The sequence below is a fragment of the Phyllostomus hastatus genome, unplaced genomic scaffold (assembly GCF_019186645.2).
Source record: "Phyllostomus hastatus isolate PE091 unplaced genomic scaffold, TTU_PhHast_1.1 phas_contig_80, whole genome shotgun sequence".
Classification (NCBI taxonomy): Eukaryota; Metazoa; Chordata; class Mammalia; order Chiroptera; family Phyllostomidae; genus Phyllostomus; species Phyllostomus hastatus.
The window spans coordinates 18,332,536-18,350,814 of NW_025333960.1; the positions used below are offsets into that span (position 1 = coordinate 18,332,536).

At 37.2% G+C, this 18,279-nt stretch overlaps 1 protein-coding gene across 3 annotated transcripts in view; it reads left to right on the top strand.

Annotated features, from left to right (window-relative positions):
* Positions 1–18,279, top strand: part of GREB1L (GREB1 like retinoic acid receptor coactivator) — a 273,756-nt gene that overhangs the window by 179,268 nt on the left and 76,209 nt on the right. For all 3 annotated transcript variants that reach the window (XM_045849981.1, XM_045849984.1, XM_045849982.1), the window contains one exon: positions 15,488–15,616. In XM_045849981.1, the coding sequence (XP_045705937.1) occupies positions 15,488–15,616 (129 nt within the window). The remainder of the gene's footprint in view (positions 1–15,487; positions 15,617–18,279) is intronic.

The window sequence follows — 18,279 nt, forward strand, 5'->3', positions numbered from 1 at the left end:
AACTGTGACAGTAGTAAATGTCAAGGATTTCAAGCAACAAGAACAATCATACTCGGCTGGTAAAATCTTCAGTTGATGCCACCACTTTGCAAGTAATTTGTAATACATTGTAAAGGAGAAAATGTGCATGTCCTGTGTTCCAGTCATTCCACTCCCTTGCACAGGTGCACCAAGAGGTACAAACAGTAATGGTCTTAGCACTGTTCTTCACAATTGGCTCAAACTGGATATAATTCAGTGTTCATCAACAATGAAATGGATAAATAAATGGTGATATATTTATATAATGAAATACCATTTGGCATTGAAAAACAAATCATATCTACACACAGCACAATGAAGGAATCTTAAAATGTTAAGCAGGAAATCCATTCACAAGAATCTATCCTCTGTGGGTTCACTTCTAATGTGTTCAAAAGCAGGCAAAACTAAATTGTTTTAGGAATATGTACATACTCCAGTGGGGAGAGAGACAGAGAAGGGATGGGAAAGGCACAAAAAACATACTACCTGTTGGTAGTAATTTCCTTTTTTCTCACGACTTTGATGGTGGTTAATTCCATAGGTATTTGTTTTATAATCATCTTTTAAACTATACATGAATGTTTTGTATACAGTTCCATATTTTGATCTCAATAGGGAAAAGGGTGAATTTTCTGATTGAAACTATACACATGTACAAGGTGGGACCTCCCCCCAAAAATGTAACTATTTTCTGAAAGTCAGGCCCCTTGTAGTACAAACTTCCTCCAGTAGGTGAGCGTTATAAGAACCCATCTGTATCAGTGTACTAACTGGTGTTGTGAGAGGCTGCATTCAGCTTCAGTGAAATTTTTTTGAAGACTCAATACATTTATTTGTCCATTTTGTAATGAGAGATTTACAATCGCACCTGCCCACACTGCACTGAGTGTTCAGCAGTTTTTAACCAAAAACATATGACTCCTTTGCCCCACCCTCCCTATTTACCCCATCTCACCTCTGAGTGACGTTTTGCTTTTCTGAAGGAAAAAAGTCCTTAAAGGAAAACATTTTGCTGATGTGGAAGAAGTGAAACGAAAAATGGCAGAAGCACTAAAAGGCAACAAAATCGACAAGTTCAAAAACTATTTTGAGCAGTAGAAAAAACATCTCAGATAGGTGTATTGCATCAAATGGAGACCACTTTTTAATCATGTAACAATAAATACACAATTTTTATAAATAAATTCCATTTGTTTTTATTTTTGGTTCACCCCTCATATTGTGTACAGTCCTCACACTTTGACAGCAAGGGACAGGCCAGGGATAGCTATGGTGTAATAATGTTTTCATCCTTTTGAGTTTTTATATTTTCTACTGTGGTGATTCTCTTATGGGGTGGTTGCTTCAGTAGCACAGCTGAAGTGGGGAGCCTTGCAGCTGACTTCAGTCTCCAAGAAGGGAAAAGGAAGAGACAACCCTAATAGAAATCTCTAAGTGCTCAATATTTTTCATTCTCTGCAAGCTCTGGCTTCCTCTTTGCCTCTTGTGCTTCCCTCCATCTGTCCAGAACACTTCATGTTGTTCCATGTATAACCCAGGCCTGCCTTGCTTACATAGTCTTCTTATTTTGTCCCTACTCCCTCCCTCCTTCCCCCTTGCTTAGAACAATGCCTCTGTCCCTGGTGACAGCCATTCAGAAAGCAATTTCCATTGTAATGTATCGGGTAACTGTGTGTGTCTCGTTCCTCTTTGGATTTGTCTTCCTTAGCCACTAACCTTCCTAGATTTCAAGATAATCAAAAGTTTTTCCTGAAGGTTTTTAAAAACTTAATTCCTCATGAATATTCAAATAAATTCTTTACCAAAACACAGTCTCCCTTTCCCAAGTGTGGTAGAAACCATTTGGCTGGCAGATTTGCTCACTCCCAGCCAGACATTCAAAACATGTAGGCTTTTCCTTTACACTATAAACTCCTTAGGTGGCAGTTGTATCTGCCTCCTCTCCCTATTCTATCCCTGAAGTCTAGCATAGGACCTGGCCTACTGAAAGGGCTCGATAGACATTTGATAAATGCATGTATGGTTGGGAGACGGAGAAAACCAGTGACTGCATTCTTCTGAGACAAGGCCATGAATGTGTGTGTGAGTCTTCTCCTACCCCACAAAAGAGAAAATACGATTATTTAGCATGTATAAGAAATGATGGTCTATATTTTGGAAATGAAGAAACTGTAAGTAATAATAATGAAAAGTCATTTTCACTAATTACATTAGCTACCACAGTCCACTTTAAATGATAATATACAGTGCTGGGAAGGATATGGTAAGACAGACACTATCAGCCAGGCTGGTGGAAGCGAACCATGGTACAACCTTTTAAGAAAGCAATTTGGCATCCTGGCCAGTGTGGCTCAGTTGGTTGGTCATTGTCCCACAAAGCAAAGGGTCATCAGTTTGATTCTCTTTCTTGGGTTGTGAGTTCAGGACTGAGTTTGAGAGACATTTGGTTGATGTTTTTCTCTCACAATGATGCTTCTCTCTCTCTCTTTCTCCCTCCATTCCCCTCTCTCTAAAAATAAATAAATATTTATTTTTTAAAAAGGAAAGCAATTTGGCATATATAAAGAAGAACATTAAAAATATTTATATCCTTTACTCTAGTAATCTTAAATTCAGGGGCTTAGCTAAGAAAAAAAGCTAGAAGAAAAGTCAAGATATTCATTGCAGTCATTCTTTATATTAACTAAAAAGGAAAAGTGATCTTAATATAGAAACAATTGAATGAATCATAGAATACTCACATAACAAACATGTTAAAAGAGATACTTGTGACACTGTGCAACCACATGGGAAATAATTGTTAGGTAAAAAAGTTGTATTGACTGTATATTTTTGTTATAGCATGTAAAAATATAATGTGGATGAAACATACAAGGACATATACTAAAAGAAAAAACAATGGTTTCTAGGAGAAGTGAGATTTTAGTATGTTTGTTTCTATTTCAACCTATCAGATGCAGACTTCAAAACATTGGTAATTAGGATGCTCACAGAAATGATTGAGTACACCTATAAAATAAAGGAAGGAGTGAGGGCTATACAAAGTGAAATAAAGAAAAAAATATACAGGGAACCAACAGTGAAGGGAAGGAAACTGGGACTCAGATCAATGATTTGGATCAAAATGAAGAAATAAACATTAAAGTAGAACATAATGAAGAAACAGGAAATCAAAAAAATGAGGAGAGGCTGAGCAACCTCTGGGACAACTTTAAACATTCCAACATCTGAATCACAGGGGTGCCAGAAGAGGAAGAGCAAGAAATTGATAATTTATTTGAAAAACTAATGAAAGAAAACTTCCCCAATCTGGTGAAGGAAATAGACATACAAGTCCAGGAAGCTCAGGGAGTCCCAAATAAGTTGGGCCCAAATAGAAACACACCAAGACACATCATAATTGAATTGCCATAGATTAAAGATAAGGAGAGAATCTTGAAAGCAGCAAGAGAAAAAAAGAGAGTTATCTACAAAGGAGTTCCTATTAAGGCTGTCAGCTTATTTCTCAAAAGAAACCTTGCAGGCAAGAAGGGGCTGGAAAGAAGTATTCCAAATCATGAAAAGCAAGGACCTACCCTCCAAGATTATTCTATCCAGCAAAGCTATCATTTAGAATGGAAAGGCAGATAAAGTGCTTCCCAGATAAGGTGAAGTTAAAGGAGTTCATCGTCACCAAGCCTTTATTATATGAAATGTTAAAGGGGCTTATCTAAGAAAAACAAGATCAAAACTGTGAACAGTAAAATGACAACAAGCTCACAATTATCCTTAACTGAACCTAAAAGGAAAAAAAACCTAAGCAAACAACTAGAACAAGAACACAATCATAGAAATAGAGATCACATGGAGGGTTATCAGAGGAGAAGGGGAAGTATGAGAATAAGGGAAAGGTGCAGAGAATAAGAAGCATAATTGGTAGGTACAAAATAGATGGGGAAGTTAAGAATAGTATAGGAAATGGAGAAGCCAAAGAACTTATATGTACAACACATGAACAGGAATTAAGGGTGGGATGCTGGAGGGAATGGGGGTACTGGACTGAGGGGGGTAAAGGGGAGAAAAAATGTGACAACTGTAAAAGCATAATCAATAAAATATACTTAAAAAAATAAAAAATAAAAGCACCAGGAGAAAAGTATATAGTTACCTACAAAGGAGTTCCCATAAGACTGTCAGCAAACAAGGAAAACAGGAACAGAATCATAGATATGCAGATCATTCGGAAGGTTAAGGGGGAAGAAGGAGAATGAGGAAAAACGTGCAGGGATTAAGTACAAATTTGTAGGTACAAAATAGAAAGGGGGATGTTAAGAACAGTATAGGAAATGGAGTAGTTAAAGAACTTATATGCATACCCATGAACATGAACTAAGGGAGGGAATTGCTGGAGGAAATTGGGGTATGGGGCAGAATGGGGCAAACAGGGAAAAATTGAGACCACTGTAATAGCATAATCAATAAAACATATATTTTTTAGAAAAGCATGAGAAGAAACAGAGACCACCATTCACACAGAGCTAGGAACAGGGGCTTTTCCCATCAGTAGACAGGGAAACCTCAAAGTTCATCAGGCATTGGGTAGAGTACTTAGAAAGGTTTTATATCAGTAAGGGAAGATACTAGATTGAGCACTGTTTCAGATCTGACTATAAATATGAAAAACAAAACCACTGGGGATCATTGTTTCCAAGTATTTTAACTGCAGTCCAGAGCAAAGTTAATGAATAGTTATAGGAATACAAAAATATCCAGAATGTAACATGATAAAGTTAATAATGCCTTAAATCCAGTCAAGGATTACCAGACATGTCAAAGAGGCAGGAAAACATAACTAATACTGAGGAGACTAATAAATCAATCAAAACCAACCTAGAGCTGACACAGATGTTAGAATTAGCAGGGAAGGACATCAAAACAGGTATAACTATCTCATATGTTCAAAAAATTAAGTAGGGTTTGGAGGATATAAAAAAGAACTATATTAGACTTCTAGAGATGACAACTACATTGTTTGAAAGGAAAAATGTGGTACTTGGAGTCAACAACACATCAGTCATTGCAAAAGAAGAGATTAGTTAGTCACTTGAGGGCATAATAATAGAGACTATCCACAATGAAACACAGAAGAAAAAAATAAAAGAAAATTAAAAGAGCATCAGTGAGCTGTGAGACAACCACAGGCAACCTAATATACTTGTAACTGGAGTGCCTGAAAGTGGGGAGAAGAAATATTTCAAGAAATAATGCCCCAAAACTTCCCAAACTTTATGAAAATTATAAACTGATAGATCCAATAAGTTTGATGAACCCCAAGATAAGAAACATAGAAATCTGCACCAAAGCACATCATAATAAATTGCTTAATACCAACAATAAAGAGAAAAATCTTAAAAACAGCAAGAGAAAAAAAAGACATGTTGTGTACAGAGGAACAAAAATAAATGATATCATATTTCTAATAGAAAGCAATATAAATAAAAGGATAGTGCAGCAACATCTTTAAAGTACTGATCACTAAGGATTATCAACCAAGAATTCTATACTCAGCCAAAATATCTTTGAAAATGAATGTGAAATACAGATATTTTCAGACACGCAAAAAATGAAAGAACTCACCAATAACAGTTTCACACTACAAGCAATGCTAAAGGAAGTCATAAGGTGATTTTAGGAAGAATATATTCATGTTTTCATTAGGTGCTAATTCAATTGAGTTATAAGTAAAACATTGCTGATATATATAACGAATGCAGTCTCAGACTGTATTAATAGAAATATGGTATCTTATTGGAAAGACATTAATTGCAGTCAGAGGTGAAAATAGGTCCAGTATACTTTACTTGGGAAAGAAGCAAATAAGGTTTTGAACTGGGGTTCCTGGACCCATTTCCAGTGTGGAGAGGAGTTTTCCCCAACACCAATAGACATTCTGACACCACCAGGGTGTCTAAGAATTCAAATACTATCTACCTGGAGATAGCATCAGACTCCATAGGTTTAAGGGTTCAGTCCTATGAGAATGCGTGTACACACACACCCACACACACACACACAATTTTTTTCTCTCTTAAGGCACCAGCGAAAACCTTAAACTCTTACTTGTGCTTCTGACCAGAAATAAGTCAGATGAAGTAAGTCGGAAACTGGAGGTTCTAACAAACACCTACAACTCAGAATGCCCATCGCAAATTCAGGTTACTACTTGTATTTCTACAGACTGGCCATGAGTTGGAGGTTGCCACAACCTCTTCCTTGGATTTAATTAATTTGCTAGAATGGCTTAAAGAACTCAGAGAAACATGTTACTTAATAGATCTCTGGTTTATTGTAAAAGGATATATAACTCAAGAACAGCCAGATAGAAGAGATTCATAGAGCAGTCTTTCATACCCTCTCCAGGTGAGTCATTCTCCCCAAATCTCCCCTGTTCACCAACCTGGGAACTCTCCAAACCCTGTTGTTTAGGAGTTTTATGGAGGCTTCATTGCATAGTCATAATTAATTGAATTAATGGCTGTTACCAATTGATTCAAATCTGGCCCCTCTCCCCAGTCCTTAAAAAAGGTCCAAATGTCACCTCATTAACATAACAAAAGACACCTTTATCACTCAACCCTTAGGAAATTTTTAGGGTTTTGGAAGCTGCAGGCAGGATCTGTAAACAAAGACCAAATACCTTATAAATAACAGTGTTGCAGTAGTCTGTGCTTTGTACAAGTGTCAAGGGCAAGGAGAGCTCAGAAAGATTTAAGCTCTTATCACCTGCTAAACTGCTAACAACATTTAGCAAAGCAAATATTTATGAATATCTACTGTGTTCTAGGCACTGTGCTAAATATGCTAATTGTTAGTGTGAGGTACATTTTAGTACCATTTTCCATATCACGAAACAATCTCAAGAAAGGTTAGTATTTGGCAAAAAAAAAAAAAAAAAAAAGCCAGTAAGTGGCAAAATCAGAATTCAAACTCTATTTAACTACTTAATGGCTCCCTTTTTTATTTTTTAATTTTATTTTATTGATTATGCTATTACAATTGTCCCATTTCCCCCTTCACTCCCCTCTACCCTGCACATTCTCTCCCACCCACAGTCCCCCCTTTAGTTCATGTCCAGGTGTCATAAGTTCTTTAGCTTCTACATTTCCCATACTACTCTTGCCCTCCCCCTATTTTCTGCCTACCATCTATGCTACTTATTCTCTGTACCTTTCCCCCCTCTCTCCTCCTCCCACTCCCCTGTTGCTAACATTCCATGTGATCTCCATTTCTGTGGTTCTGTTCCTGTTCTAGTTTGCTTTATTTTTGTTTTAGGTGTGGTTGTTAATAATTGTGAGTTTGCTGTCATTTTACTATACATGTTTTTAATCTTCTTTTTCTTAGATAAGTCCCTTTAACATTTTGTATAATAAGGGCTTGGAGATGATGAACTCCTTTAATTTGACCTTATCTGAGAAGCACTTTATCTGCCTTTCCATTCTAAATGATAGCTGTCTAGCTCCCCAGTTTCATCTGGTTTATCTGCACGGGAATATGAGACCCCTGGTCAGCCAGCCGCCTTGTGTGCCTTGTGCCACTGTACAATCGCTACCTCGCTAGGTCTGCCCATTGCCACCCTACGCCCAGGGTCTGCCAGCCGCCGCCTATGCACCCAGGGTCCACCCGCTGTGGACTTGTGCACCCAGGGTTTGCTGGCTGCTGCCTTGCATGCCCAGTGCCACCGATTTTTTTTTGCTGGGACCCCTCTCTGCCCAGCCTCCCGACTCCACCCCTCCTAGCGGTCTGGATGAACGTGTCTATTTTAACTTCTTGGTTGTTGGACTTCCATACAGTTCAATTTTCTGCCAGTTCTGGTTGTTATTTTGTTTCTAAATTGTTGTTGTCTTTATTTTGGTTGTGCGAAGAGGCACAATGTATCTACCTATGCCTCCATCTTGGCCGGAAGTTGCTCCTTTTATTTCTAATTTTTGAAAAAATCCTCACCGGAAGATATGCCTATTAATTTGAGAGTGAGAGGAAGGAAGAAGGACTTAGGGAGAGTTCTTTCCCATACATAGTTATTACAATATTATTGGTTATATTTTATATGCTCTGCATTATGTTCCTGGAATTATTTTGTGAATAAAAATCTGTAATTCTTAATCCCTTCACCTTTTCACCCAGTCCCCCAACCGCTGTCCCTCTGGCAACTATCATTCTCTTCCCTGTATCTATGAGGTTTTTTTCTTTGTTTATTGTGCTCTTCATAGTTCACATATATAAGTGAAATCGCATGGTATTTGTTTTTCTTCATCTGACTTGTTCCACTTACAGCAATACCCTTTAGATCCCTTCCTGCTATCACAAATGGTAAGGTTTAATTCTTTTTTATGGCTGAGAAGTATTCCATTGAGTATATGTACCACTACTTTTTTATCCACTCACCTAATGATGGGCACTTGGGTTGCTTTCATACATTGGTTATTGTAAATGTTGCTGCAATGAACATAGGAGTGCACATATTCTTTCAAATTAGTGTTTTTGGTGTCCTTGGATATATACCAAGAAGTAGAATTGCTGGGTCATAAGGCAGCTCCTAAATGGCTCCCTTTTTTAAGAAAGTATTTTTCCCCCAAGGGATTTTGGCCCAACAGAAAGTTATTGAACTAATGCCTAAAGAGGATAAGATTGTTTTGGCTTTTTTCCTCATTTTATTTCTTTTGTTGAGATATGACAGACACTGTTCCAGGAGCTGGGTATGCACTCAAGGAGCTCATGACCTAGTGGGAGAATAAGAAGTTACAAACTACTATGATGTACAAAGCATAGCTGTCACTTACTTGCTCAAAGAAATTTTTCCCAAGTTTGTGAATCTGTGACTCCTCCAGGGTTTAGAAGTTCTTCCTGCCCTGGCTGGTGTGGCTCAGTGGATTGAGCACCAGCCTGTGAACCAAGAGGTTGCTGGTTCAATTCCCAATCAGGACACATGCCTGGGTTGCTGGCCAAATCCCCAGTTGGGGGTGTGTGAGAGGCAACCACACACTGATGTTTTCTCTCCCTCTCTTTCCCCTCTATTGAAAAGTAAATAAATAATATCTCTAAAAAAAGAAGTTTCTCCTTTAAATGGATGTAAAACCACTAGTTTAGAGAACCAGCCTTAATCACTACTTTAGAGAATCAGTCTTTGGAGAGATACAGATGCTGGACAATCAGCTGCTTATGCACCATCAAAGTACCAGATTCTACACAAGAACTCACTTACAGTCACGTTCATGTCTGAGAAAGATCAGAAGCTATCATGTTTTGGACATTTGGGGCTGCTCCCAAATGATCAACACCACTAGAGTTAAATAATAAATATGCCAGTGCCACCATATATGATAAATTAAAGAATAGAAACATGTGCAGGGTGGCAAAGATTAGGGAATGACATACTAGGATTGACATTTCAGAATGTGTACTCTGACCTTATCTAATTCTCATCTGTGCTTTCTGGTTATTCTGTAATTGATATGTTTCATAATTTATATGTGAATAATTTATAATGAAATGAAACACAACAATATAAATGAAATAAATTATCAAAAATTAAGAATGAAACCATGGAGTCTGATCAGATTGTCTGGAGATAAATAAAAGGGTTAGAGGACACATAGTTAGTAGGCACAAGAAAACTTACATAAGAAAAGGGTTTGTCTTGTTCACCATTTTACCCATAGATCCCAGCAAGGTTATTAATATGGTAAGTGCTTGATAAATAATTGCCAAATAAATGAATAAATAGCTACAGGATTCAGTATGACATGACAGGGACTGAAGAGTTTCTCCTGCTTTGAGAATTAGGTTGTTGATAACTTTGCAAAAGCAATTTCATTGGAGCAGAATTAACCTTTAAAATCCCTATGCATAATCTAATACTGAAGTAAATAATCACCTTGTGCATTTAAGAAATACATCTAATTCTAGCTGTTAATCTGCATGTAACTATTTTAATCCTTATTTATTAAAATTTCATTTATTCCACTATTTTGAAACCTTTACATGTCTAAAACTATGCTTGTGCATGTTATGCATACATACATAAAATATTCATACATAATACAGTGAAAAGTTTCTGTTCCGACCCATGTCACTACTACATGCCCCCACTAAACAGGTAACCAGTGCATGAGTAATTAGTTTCTCATTGTTCTGTCTACATTTTCTTTATAGCTATTTAAGCAAGCACAAATATATGTTCTTATTTTTATACCTTTGTTTCTCCAAAGGCAGCATTTTCTACATACTGTTATGTACTTCATTTTCTCATATTGCTATTTCTTGGAGATCTTTCCAAAGTGACAATTTCCTTGTTAATGTTTTACTGCTGCAGAGTTTTATACTTTGCAGATGTGCCATAATTTATATACCCTGTCCCTTACTGGTGGGCATTTATATTGTTTCCAAACAATGCAGCAATGAATAACTGAATATACATCATTTCCCACATCTGCCAAAATGACCAGAAATTGCTGGGTCACATGTGTACTCATTTGTAATTTCCATAGATGCTGTCAAATTACTCTCCACTGAGGTTCTTCCAGTGTGTGTGTTTCAGTATATATTTCCACAGAGACTCATCAACAAGGTTTATTTTTGAACTTTTGGATTATCTGAATGTGGCTCTAATTTTCATTTCCATCATCATAGATGTTGAGCATCTTTAAAAACATTTTTTTCTATGAACTCTAATTTATATCCTTTACCCTTTAGTTATTATTTGTCATAGTTAGGTTTCTTCTTTATTTGAGGTATGATTCCCTGCAACCAGGAGTAAGCCAGCACCAGATTGTGTAGTTGGTGTAACCAGAGTACAGAGTGCATGCAGAATGCCTTGAAAAATTATCATTCTAAAGAGTGGAAGGTACCTAGCACAATTATAATTTTGTTCAGATGACCGCAGAACTTGGAAAAGCTCTTGCTGCTATTGATGCATACTATTATTTATCTTTTTATATAAATGTGTGTGTGTGTATAAAATTTGAATTTTTGGAAACTTTAGCTGTGCTGTGAACTTTGGAAAAAGCATCCCAGTTGTACCTTGCTGGGTAGACACTGTACAGAAATATTGGTCTAGTAACATTAAACATAATTTTTCCATATGTGGAGGGGTAATTAATGCAATATATGAAATATGTGAGGTCTTATCTATGTGGGTTTGATTACAGAAACAAATAAAATATTCTCTAAATTTAAAAAAAAAGAATGGAGAGCTGGGGCATTTTTTTATGTCCTCCACTAGTGGCCAGCTTTTCCAGAAGTGTCACACCCCCCTTGCACTTCTGGATGACACACAGAGCTGAGAGCTTTGTGATCTTGGAGAAGGCCCCTAGACAAAAGGTTAAAAGAAGTTATATGTGATCCTGAGGTAAGATGCATCCCCAGGAATCTGAGCTCACACTGCACTATTCACCATAGCTCCTGCTAAAATCAAAAATGAGCCAAAGGGATGTGATATGGGGCAACGAAGTATCTGCAAAAGTAGTCTTCTTTCTTTCTGACCTGTGTTGACAGGAGCATCTGTCTAATTGTCTGTAAGTTATAAATATTGTCTCTTGTTTATAAGGGGATATTAACCCCATATCAGATGTATTGGTAAATGTGTTCTCCCATTCAGTGGGCTGTCTTTTCATTTTATGGATGGTTTCCTTTGCTGTACAAAAATTTTTTAGTTTGCTGTAGTCCCATTTGTTTATTTTTTCTTTTGTTTCCCATGCCTGAGGACATAAAACAGAAAAAATATTGCTACAAACAATGTCCAAGATTTTACTGCCTGTGTTTACTTCTAGGATTTTTTCCTTTTAAATATATTTTATTGATTATGCTATTACAGTTGTCCCATGTTTCCCCCTTCCTTCCCCTCCACCCTGCAGCCCCCCTCTTACCTGCTTCCCCCCGCACCCCACTTAGTTCATATCCATGGGTTGTACATATAAGTTCTTTGGCTTCTACATTTCCTATACTACTCTTAACCACCCCCTGTCTATTTTGTACCTACCATTTATGCTACTTATTCCCTGTACCTTTTCCCCAGTTTTCCCCCTTCCACCTCCCCACTGATTACCATCCATGTGCTCTCCATTTCTGTGATTCTGTTCCTGTTCTAGTTGTTTACTTAGTTTGTTTTTGATTTTTTTTTAGGTTCAGTTGATAGTTGTGAGTTTGTTGTCATTTTACTGTTCATATTTTTAATCATCTTCTTTTTCTTAGATAAGTCCCTTTAACATCTCATATAATAAGGGCTTGGTTATGATGAATTCCTTTAACTTGACCTTATCTGGGAAGCACTTTATCTGCCCTTCCATTCTAAATGATAGCTTTGCTGGATAGAGCAATCTTGGATGTAGGTCCTTCCCTTTCATGACTTTGAATACTTCTTTCCAGCCCCTTCTTGCCTGCAAGTTTCCTTTTGAGAAATCAGCTGATAGCCTTATGGGAACTCCTTTGTAGGTAACTCTTTTTCTCTTGCTGCTTTGAAGATTCTCTCCAAAATCTTGGGTAATATAATTATGATGTATCTTGGTGTGTGCTTCCTTGGGTCCAACTTCTTTGGGACTCTCTGGACTTCCTGGAAGTCTATTTCCTTTGTGAAATTAGGGAAGTTCTCCATTATTTTTTCAGATAAGTTTTCAATTTCTTGCTTTTCCTCTTCTCTTTCTGGCACTTCTATGATTCAGATGTTGGGATGTTTAAAGTTGTCTTGGAGGTTCCTAAGCCTTTCCTCATTTTTTTTGAATTCTGCCTTCTTCATTCTCATCTTATTGAAGGTTTACTTCTTCCTTCTATTCCAAACCATCGATTTGAGTCCTAGTTTCCTTCCTATCACTATTGATTTCCTGTGCATTTTTCTTTATTTCACTTTTTATAGCCTTCATTTTTTCCACTATTTTGTACCATACTCAGCCAATTCTGTGGGCATCCTGATTACCAGTGTTTTGAACTGTGCATCCGATAGGTTGTTTATCTCTTCATCACTTAGATATATTTTTTTCTGGAGCTTTGATCTGTTCTTTCATTTAGGCCTTTTTTTTGTTTGTTTGTTTGGGCACACCTGTTACATATAAGGGGTGGAGCCTTGGGTGTTCACCAGGGCGGGGTAACCCATGTTGCTGCATTGTGGCACTGTATGTGGGGGAGGAGTCCCAGAGGGAGCAGGGCTGCTTGCTCAGCTCTGCTGGCTTTCAGTCACTTCCTCCACTACCCACAAGCAAATGGACCCTTCTAGTGCTAATTCCTGGGTGAGTGGGTTTGTGTAAGTTTTAGGACCCTGTGGGTCTCTCCAGGAAACTGTTCTATGAGGCTGGAAGTTTCTCCCACTGCCACAACACCCACAAGTTTTTTCAGTAAAAGATTTTAAGGCTTTATTTCCCTATGCTGGAGCCCTGGGTTGTGTGATCTGTCTCACTCCCCAGTTCCTCCCAGTTTATCTGCACGCAAATGTGGGACCACCTGCTCCGCCAGCCACCACCTTGCCTTGAGTCCTGTCTGCCCCTCCTACTGGTCTGGATAAATGTTTCTTCTTTAACTCCTTAGTTGTCAGACTTCCATATTATCTGGCAGTTCTGAGGTTTTTTTGTTTGATTGTTTTAAAATTTGTTATTGTCCTTTTGATTGTGTGAGGAGGCACAGTGTATCTATCTACGCCTCCATCTAGGTGGGAAGTCTACTTTCAGATTTTTATGATCAAGTCTAACATTTTTAAATTATATTTTATTGTTTATGCTATTAATGTTCCAATTTTTCCCTTTTGCCCCTTCTATCCAGCCCCTGCTCTCAGGTAACCCTCACAGCCTTGTCCATGTCCATGGGTCATGCATATGTTTTTATGGCTACTTTGTTCCCTATACTGTACTTTAAATCCCATGACTGTTCTGTAACTACCAATTTGTACTTCTTATTCCCTTCACTTTTTTCACCCATCCCCCTGACTCCCCTCCCAAATGGCAAACATAAAAATGTTCTACATATCTATGATAATATTTCTGTTCTACTTGTTTTTTAGATTCATTTGTTGATAGATTATGTTTATTTTCATTTTGTTGTTCAGATTTTTTATCTTTTTGAAGAAAACCATTTGACATTTCATATAATAGTCCTTTGATAGTGATGAACTCCTTTAGCTTTTTCCCTTCTGGGAAGCTCATATCTGTCCTTTGATTCTAAATAATACCTTTAGTAGGTAGAGTAATCTTGGTTGTAAGTCCTAGCTTTTCATCACTTTGAATATTTCTTGCCAGTCCCTTCAAGCTTGCATATTGTCTATCCTGGAAAAATTTCCCTGTGTACTTGAGAATGTGTTTTCTGCCTTTGTTTGGGGAATGGTCTATTGATATCAGTTAGGTCAAGTGGGTTTATAGTATTGTTCATGTCTTCTATTTTCTTGCTGACCAAAAAGCTCCCTGGTTATTCTATTTATTAATGAAAGCAGGTTAGTGAAGTCTCCAACTATTATTTTTGAATAATAGATCTTAAAATCACTCTGTGGTGGTATGTTAGGCCCTTAAAGAGGTACATTAACTCCCCTGAGCCATTAGAGGAGTATTTCAATCTTTTGAACTCTTCTTACGAGAAACACTGATAAAATGTATTAGGAGTCCTACTGCGGTATGAATACTAATTTTTAAGATAATTTCTAGTGTAGCACCATCAGTATCCTAGTCTTTAGAGAGCCTTTTTTTTTTCAAACTCTCAGAGAGTTTTAACAGCCCCTTTGATACTTTCTTGTATAAATTGATTAAGCTGTTCTGCCAGAGTAGAGTCAGGGATGTTGAATTTATACTCATTTCAGAAAACTCTAGTTGGCTTGAGTTGTTATCTGTCCCATAGCTTAAAATAGTACTGAAATGATACATATTTTCTGGGTTGGATTATTTTCTGAATCCAAATAGGAACTTGCTTTAGGATGTATCTGCTATCACATAGGTAAATTGATTCTAGCTTATTCCAAAAAATTAAAGTAATTTTCCTTCAGAGGAAAGTATTTTCTCCTAGACTTCAGTGACTTAGTTTGCATGACACCTTTTAAATGACAAACTAATGTGGACAAATATATCTCATTAACATACAGGTTCGAGAGGAACTGTGGAGACAGTTTTAATATAACACGTAATGATATCCTTGATGCCACCTCATCTACCTTTGACCAAGTTAAATGACTGCCAATATTTAAGATAACAGTATCTCTCTCATTGAGTTTTATAGGGATTAAGTGAATTGATATATTTAAAGTGCTTAAACTAGTGTCCAGTACATAGCAACTTCTAAAGAGTGTTCACTAAATACATAAAAAGGAAAATAAAACCTAAATACTGAAAAATTGACTTTTCTAAAATAGTCCAAGGAAAAAACTGAAATTCTACCATCTGCTTTCTCTCACTTCACTCTTATTGAATTAATTGCCTTCCTGTCTAAATAGTTACTAATTTGAACAACCTCTTTCATTTTAAAGATTCGCCAGTTCTCAGTCCAGCTAATTCTGCAATCAATTTAAGTGGAGCTCAGGACCTGACCCGGAATAAGAATGTTGTGAAACCACTGGCTTTATCTTTGCCAGTTGTAGGGAAGACTTTTGCTGCAGGTGATGTTTTCCTCACTTATATTTCTTTGGTAAACATGTAGTCTATAAAAGACTTGTGTGAAATTTCATTGGCAACATGGTGGAAGAAAACAGAAGCTGCTGCTTTGCCAGTTGGGGGCATAAGCGGGGCTATCTATAATAATGTATCATTATACAGTTTGTGTTCTCTGTGTTCCAACCAGAAGAGTCAAAGAATGACATTTGACACACAGGGGAGGCAGAGCAGGTTGATTTCATTCAATAAACATTTTTGGGTACTTGTTATGATGAGGGACTGGGGATATAAAGATTAGATAAGGCTCAACCCCTGACCTCCAATGTACTTGTAACCCAGTAAGGGAGATAAACCCATAAGAAGATACTTTCCGCGTACTGCAGAAAATACAACAGTATGCTAGGGGAGCACAGAAAAGGGGATTTTAGCCCAACATTGTGGGGACTAATCAAGAATGAGTTATTGGAAGAGCTTGGTTTTTGAACCATGAGAAGATATTTACTGTATAAAGGAGCTGTGGAAAGATTTAAAATTCAGAGAAACATGAAAAAAACTGGAAAAGCAACAGAAAGGAAATAAGCAGTGTAATGTGTGCAGGAAGACACAGTATTTTTGGAACTGTTAGAAACATAAAATGTAAAACTCAGGGAGTAGCAGGAGGTAAGTAGTAAACAAGAGAAAGGTTACGGGAAGACAGACTAAGAAGTATAGATTTTACTCTGAAACTTAGGGAACAGAGGAGTGACACAGTCTTATCTGAACTTGAGCTAGATCATTTTGGCAGCCAAGAAAATAAGAGGTAAGAAAACTAGTTGAAGGTCAGTTCAGTAATCTAGGTAAGAAAAGATGAGGTCCTTGACCAGGGTAATAATAGGTAGGAGGGGAGGAGACAGATTGGAGCACTACTCAGGAAGTAGAATCAGCAAGACTTAACTGATTAGAGAGCATGAAGCACAAGGGGGTCTTGGTTTATGTCCCTCTTTCTGAGCTAATGCTAGTGCCATTACTTGAGACAAGGAATACAGAAAAAGGAATCCCCTGGAGGAGATTGTGAGTTCTATTTTCATATGTTGAGTTTAAGATACCCACAAGGCATCCAAGTGGAGAGCTTTTCAACAGTCATTTATCTTATTATGGGGGAAATCAGAACTGATAGTATATTATAAAGCGAAGTCACCAATATGTGATTAAAATCACCTGGGTAAATAGCATCAGCCAAGGAGTTAAGTAGGGTAAGGCTAGCTATGAACTAAAAATAGAATCCTAAAAAATTCCAGTGTTTAAGGGGGTGGTTGTCAAGGGAGGTCAGCAAGGTAGAAGAAGAATGAAGAGAAGGGGAGGACATCATTCTTGAGGAAACTTTCTAAGTAAGTCATCACAATTTATCCAGATCACTTTTGTTCTTATACTGGTCCAACAATTTGTGAAGGATCTACTTTCTGGTTAGATTATAGACTTCAGCACACTGAATCCAAATTTTTGCAGCATTAAGAAATTAGTGAAATTATGGATCTTGGCAGTAATCTCATGATTGCTAAGAACTATCAGGTGAAAGGCTGATGAGCAACTTTATAATTCAAGAATTAGGCTAACAACTCTTGAACCCAAGCTTAACATCATAAGAGAAAACCAGCCATTCTGTGCCTCCTGATGGAAGTATCCAATAGTACTTCTTAGGTACTCTAGCCCCACCCCCTAAAAAAAATCAAACCTGAATATGAGCAAGCCTCTATATCTAACAATTAGTTTACAAGAAATAGCGGAGATGTTATGTGACACCATGGATATCCAATAGCAAAATCCAAAAACTGAGAAATTCTGCCAGGTTTTTGCAAATTAATTGTAAGGAAGAAAAGGAAGAAGGGGAATCCTATATATTAAAAGTTTAAGGGACAGAGCAACTACATTCAATGTGTGGATCTTTTTTGAATCCCAGTTCGAACAAGCCAACTGTAAAAAACCATTTGTGAGCTAACTGGAGAAATTTGAATACTGATGGAATATTTGAGGTTAAGAAATTATTGGCCTGGGTGGTGTGGCTCAGTGGATTGAGTCCAGACTACAAAGTGAAAGGTTGCCAGTTCAATTCCCAGTCAGGACACACGCCTGGATTGCTGGCCAGATCCCCAGTTGGGGGCATGCAGGAGGCAACTGATCAATGTATCTCTCACACATTGATGTTTCCCTCTCTCTGTTTCTTCCTCCTTTCCCCTTTCTCTAAAATTAAATAAATGAATCTTTAAAAAATGATTAATCATTGTTAATTTTAAGTATAATAACAATATTATAGTTTTTAAGGTTTTTTTTTTTCATTTAGAAACACATATAGTCTATGGGTGAAATGATGCGATGAATGAGTTTGCTTTAAAATAATCCAGAGCACGTATGTGTGTATGTGAAGTGGAGGGAAGAGATAGGAAGTGTAGATAAAGCAAGATTGACCATGTGTTGATAAATGTTGAAGCTGGGTGGTGGGTACATAGTTTATTATATAGTTCTCTCTACTTTCATATGTGTTTGAAAATTTCCATAATACAAAGTTTTAAAAAAGTTACCTCCCACTTACCATTTCTAAAGACTTCACTGAAAATGATTCTAATTGGTGTCATGGGGTCCTAGAAAATTATTTTTAGGCGACATTTTATTTTTTTTCTAGTATGGTTCATAT